This window comes from Amphiura filiformis, chromosome 1 (assembly GCF_039555335.1).
Source record: "Amphiura filiformis chromosome 1, Afil_fr2py, whole genome shotgun sequence".
Taxonomy (NCBI): domain Eukaryota; kingdom Metazoa; phylum Echinodermata; class Ophiuroidea; order Amphilepidida; family Amphiuridae; genus Amphiura; species Amphiura filiformis.
The window spans coordinates 34,032,096-34,038,302 of NC_092628.1; the positions used below are offsets into that span (position 1 = coordinate 34,032,096).

Here is a 6,207-nt window from a genome sequence, read left to right on the forward strand (position 1 = left end):
CAGTGCCATGACATTTTTTGATGTGATTTTCAAGGTTGCTAACCTGTGAAAATGATTTCTGGCAATACTAGCATTGATCAGGTGTTTCTTTGTTATGGGACCTCATATGATATTTCAAGCTATTTCTCTGTCCAAAACATTTCTGACAAACAGCACACTGGAATGGTTTCTCTTTGGTGTGAGTTCTGATGTGATTTTTTAGAGTTCCTTTGTCAGTGAAGCATCTCTGACAAGTATCGCATTGGTATGGTTTTTCTTTGGTGTGAATTCTGACGTGACGGATTAAAAGCCCTTCTTGCAAGAATTTCTTGTCACAATAATCACACTGATATGGGAAAACTTGATCTTTAGTGTGTACTAAGATAATATGGCTCTTATAATTACCCTGATGTGTGAAACTTTTCTCACAATGCTCACATTCATATGGCTTCTCATCTGTATGAATTCGCCGGTGGTTTTTCAAAGTTGTAACACGTGTAAATCTTTTCAGACAAAGCTCACATTGATAAGGTTTCTCTTTGGTATGTGTTCGTATATGATACTTCAAAGTGTTTCTCATAGCAAAGAATTTCTGACAATGTGGGCACTGGTATGGTTTCTCTTTTGTATGAACTCTTGTATGTTCTCTCAGGGTTACCCTATGAGCATAGGTTTTCTCACAATATTGACATTTAAACGGCCTCTCCTTTGTGTGCGTCCGGTGTGGTCTCTCAAAGAGCTTCGCTCTGCAAAGCTCTTTGGACAAAACTGACAATGAAATGGCTTTTCTTTAGTGTGAGTTCTGATGTGTTCTTGTAGAGTCCCATTGAGAGCAAAACATTTCTGACAATACTCACACTGATATGGTTTCTCTTTGGTGTGAGTTCTGATGTGGACTGTGAGCCCACTGCTGCGTGCGAAACATCTCTGACAATACTCACACTGAAAGGGCTTTTCTTTGGTGTGAGTTTTCATGTGTTCCTTAAGATGTCCTTTCAATCCGAAGCTTTTCTCACAAAACTGGCACTGAAACGCCTTAGGTTTATTTAAATGAACCGTGTCTACATGATAGTTCAGATTTGCGCTACTTGTAAAACATTTCTGACAAAAGTCACACTCATAAAGGTGTAACTCAGTGTGTGTACGCATGTGTAACTTGAGACTCCAACTCTCTGCAAAGGATTTCTGACAGTACTGACACTGATAGGGTCTTTCCTTTGTGTGTATCGTGATATGATATTTCAAAGTATCACTTCTTGCAAAACATTTCTCACAAAATTCACACTTAAACAATTTCTCTTTGGTGTGCGTTCTGTAGTGACTTTTGAGGTTGTTCCGACGAGAGAACCATTTCTGACAGTATTCGCATTGAAAGGGTTTCTCATAGTCATTGCTGTGAGTTTTGATGTGAGCTTGAAGAGAATTTCGGCGTGTGAAACTCTTTTCACATATCTCACACTTATGGGGTTTCTCTTTTTGGTGAATTGTTTCAACGTGCTTGTTTAAGTCAATGTTGTTTGTAAAGCATTTCAGACAAAACCCACACCTATGCGACAATTTCTCACCAATGTTAACATTGATGGAATCATATTGTTGAATCATCAGATCATAGTTGTCCCAACTACCAGTCATTTGATTCATTTCAGTCATCACACCATGACTTCTCAAGATACTCTTTTGCTTGCGACATTTCAAATATTTCCACAAATGGATGTTACCTCCCAGCACTCCAAACCTTGCCAAACCTGTGTTGAGATACTTGAGCCTGTGCCTCTCCACATGCCTTCTTTGTCTGTCAAGTGTATGTAGCCATAGTCCACAATAAATGCACACAAAAGGCTTCCTGTGTTGGGTCACATCTAACATGATGATATTTCTAGTTCATACTCTCTTGTATTAAATTCATGTAGTTTTGCTTATCTCATTTATATGTCCAAATCTGGAAGGATAAAAGAAAAAATATTATTATAGAGTACACAAACTTACAAAAAAGTCAGTATCATAAAATGTCAGTGGATATGGCAAGCCTGCATTCATAACTGAATTGGTAAAGTCCATGAAGTTGGGGTAAAAATTGTGATATACTATATTTTTGGTGCTATAAGTAACTACAATCAAAATATCTAATATTTATAATATTCCTGACATGGTGTCCAACTCTCTATTAAAGTTTACAATCATTGTTTTTTAACTAAAATATCACTGAAAAGATATATACCTAGATGCTTGAAGGACACTGTGGTGTCCCTGTAGCATTGGTAATTCATTTTTAAAAGGGCATTTCGTGATCCACAGCCTCATCCCCTACTTTTCTCAAAAAAGTTGAGATTTTTATATCACTGGAATACTCTGGCTACATAATGTTTATGTACAAATTATTTCTTATAGATTAATTCGTTTAGCAAAGATATCGCGAAATTTGAATTTCGTTCTGGTGCACCAGAACGAAATTACAACGTATTGTCTATGGAGCAGTGTAATACACATAATCATGCATAACTCGCAAACGCAAAATCGGAATCAACTAAAATTTTGGGAATATGTTTTTTTCGTGGATATGTACTGAAAAATGTCATAAAAAGAGGATGCTAGGATCACGAAATACTCCTTTAAGTGTTTTCCAACTTTAATACAAAAATATATATTTGCATTGTAATGCAACTTACTAAAATGAATGTAAACCAAATTTTATTCAATATTTTGTACAAATAAACACACAGTACAGATCTAGACACCCATGCTATAGGGACACTGCGGTGATGGTCCCTGTATGTAGCATAGGTATATATGTATCTGTTCAGTGATACTTATGTTAAAACATTTCAACTTTCCAAATTATGTAAAATGCCCAAAAAGAAGATTATCTGTAATGTTTGAAACTTTTAAAAGCTATACTTTTACCAATATGATAGGGTGAAAGGAACACTGCTGTCCTATGCACAAAAGTAACTTTTTTAAATGTATTTGGCATCTATATCTCAGATTGTTTAAAATAATGTTCGTTTAGTGAGTTACAATTAGCAGTCGTCCTAGGGCATTTAAATATAGGCACTTAATTTAATGCCCACGTGACCAGATGGGCGCTGACATTACAGCGTCTAGACAGGATGTCTGGAAAAGTGACCTTTGGCAAAGTGGGTGGTCTCCCTGTGTATTTCAATTCGGAAACGTGGGATGCATGTCCAAATTTTCTTTGCAACTTTGTAGTATTATTGTAAGAGTTTCCTTTTTCCTGTTGGTCAAAACTTTCAAAATTTAGTTCTTAAAACATACTAAAAAATCAGAATCCCCAATGTATAATTAAGTTGCCTTTTAAATTTTCAGCAATTTTGATGATATTTGTCTGAAAAATTCCTATCTATCTCTTAGCATTATAGCACATCTACTGATCACTTGGTGGTCTTGGTATGGCGGCACCCATGGGTCACATGGGCATTAAATTTAGTGCCTTTTATCTTATACCCTATGGTAACTAATGGTATATATGAAAACAAGTAAATGCAATTCCCATTTTAAAGTGATCAAAAATACGTTAGAAACTTTATATCAAATGTAGCATACGGTAGTTATGGTGTCCCTGAGTGCCATAGGTATTAATCTTTTGTATGGTCATTTCAAAATGAGACCCTCTAAGTGCATGTTGTGTGTGCGTATGCCTTTCATATGCATGCAAAGTTACCATGTACGATTTCCCAAAGCCTTCAGGTGCATTCCTAGAAAGAGGCAAAAAGCAAAACTGCACTTTCTGCACATGCACTTGCAGGGAAAACCTTGTTTTTGGAGCAAGACGGCGGATCAGTGGAAAACATTAATTTACTTTTTGATTAATATTTCAGTTAAATATTGATGGAATATCCTCATATTTTTGTGAATATTTTCAGCATCACCATCCAAGCAGATAAGTATACAGCAAAAAAAACACAGAACCATAGAATGCAGAGAATAGGGACACTTTCTGGCACTCTCTAGATTGTAGTGGGTTTTTTTCCTGTAGCCCCAGGTAGAAGTGCTGGGGTAGGGGTGTGGAGTAGTAGGCGTCAGGCAGTGGCATGGTAGGGGTAGATGAGGGTGGTAGGTGTAGGGTGGTGGAGATGGTATGCTGAGGCTAGAGGGGTCAGGGTGTGGTGTGGTAGGGTGATTTAAGGGTGGTAATGTAAGGTTAGGGTGGTGGGGCAGGGTAGTGGGGTATGGGTGGGTCAGTGTAGGGTGGTAGGGTAGGGTGTGGTGGGTCAGGGTGGTTGTGGTAAGGATGTCCCTATTCACCCTGGATTAGATGACATTTAGCTGACAAATATTTCAAAAATTATTCTGAAAAATCCTGTCATAATAACTAAATAGTCTTTTAGAGTACATACAATGTAGGACCTAATAGGCTAGGTCCTGGTGCATTTCAAGCTCATTTTCTAAAATAGTGGTTGTGGGAGCAGTAAAGTTTTGAACACCCTGTTTTTAGAGCTTTTTTTGATAATTTTATTTTAGACTATATAAGAAATAATGTGATAAGAAAAGCAATTCATCCTACAAATAGAATGTCTGCATTTTGCGAGTGTGAAGTGACATGTTCATTCATTGTTCACTCCTGTAAATTGATTTTAAAAAGCAGTCAAAGACAAGTGACTGCATTAGAAAAAAGAGACAAGCAAAATGCATAAACCCTTCACACAAAGCCTGTATGGGGCGGGGCCCAAATCCACCAAATTTCCGGGGGCCCAAATACATTGTAGACAATTTTGCCAGGCTTATTGATAATAATCGTATGGTATTGCATATCGTATGGATTCCCCATCTCTCTGCCCCTCCTCTCCCTCTCTCCCCCTCTCTTTTTTCCTCTCTCACCCTCCTTTTTCCTCTTTTTTCCTTGCACTAGGGGGTGGGGGCCCAAATAGGCAATTTTTGCCAGGGGGCAATTGCTTCCCCTGCCACCCCGGCAGCTATGCCACTGCCTCCATCAAGCTCTTTTGCCCATCCCGGAGACCCCCTATCTTCTGGATACCCCTCAAATTTGAGGTCCATGCACAATACATGATAACATGTATTTCTTTAAAATTTATTTGCACCAAAACCCAAACAAAAGCAAATCATGTTAACCAATTATCATAAATATAGGCATGAGAGGCAAACCTTAGTTAACACATTTGCTAGTCAGCCAAATTTGCCTAGACCGGGCCCAAAACACAATACATATTACAATACATAGAAATTAAAAGAACAGCTACTAGGTCAAAGAAACCTACATGTAGGTCTACATAAATATGTTGTCTAGTTCACTTGACCCAAATCAGGATCCAAATATATGATTTTTTATGGTGATGAGACACTCGCACATGGAATTTTAGAGGGATTTAAGATAGCAATTCAACATAGAAAAGCTGCTATCATCATGAGACTAAGATCTAGAAACACCACCGAAATGCTGTTTTGTTACTGAATCTTTTTGATGAAAGTCAATCTTTGACAAGATGTAACTTTGCTACGGAAAGTGCTATGACAAAAGGTTTTCAGTTTTGGCTTTCTTTACTCAAGGGCTTTAATTTGATTTATAAAATGATGCAGTTTGATGGCAAATTTGAATTCACCTTTCATACCTAATAACTAAGCCTCATTTTAGTTTCTGGGACCCCCATTTTTATGTCCTCACATGACCGGAACCGGTATTTTTGAAATCTGGACTGGACTTGCCTTCTTTAGGGACAAATGCACAATAATTATGAAAATAACTTTGATGTAACTTGCCCGACAACATAAAGTTAAGCTTACACCACGAACACAAGTCATTGATTGTTATTGTCATTGTTGAAAGTGTACAGTCAATATCGACTGTAATTTATTTTGTTTTTGTCTTCATCCATGAGCTTAGTCTTACCCTTAAATCAAAGTACACTTTCCAGTTTCCATCTGCATCCCACCTGTAACTAACAAATCGAAGACGAATAAGATATCTGGGAGAAATTAAACTGCGTTCCATCAGTATTCGTTCACCGACATCTTCTCAATTTTTTCCAGCTATACGCAGCCCGTGACCCTTTAACCAGGCAGCACACCACTAAATCCTTCCGCATTTGATGTAACCCTTGATAGTCCCGGTAAACATAGGTCGGTAGTGCAAACAAGTGGGTGTCCCTTGGGAGCAAGATGAGTAGCCATGATTGTTTATTATAATTAAATTAAAAGATATGCAATTGGTAAATGTTCAGAATATCACAAAATGGTGCATCTTGATCTGGTCAA

At 37.6% G+C, this 6,207-nt stretch overlaps 1 protein-coding gene across 1 annotated transcript; it reads right to left on the reverse strand.

Moving 5' to 3' along the window:
- Window positions 1–556: 556 nt before the first annotated feature.
- Window positions 557–5,990, reverse strand: LOC140145977 (uncharacterized). Its single transcript, XM_072167715.1, has 2 exons — window positions 5,843–5,990; window positions 557–1,918 (listed from the first exon to the last, which is right to left on the reverse strand). The coding sequence occupies exon 2, from the start codon at window positions 1,843–1,845 to the stop codon at window positions 634–636; it is 1,212 nt and encodes a 403-aa protein (XP_072023816.1). The 5' UTR covers window positions 1,846–1,918; window positions 5,843–5,990; the 3' UTR covers window positions 557–633.
- Window positions 5,991–6,207: the final 217 nt, after the last annotated feature.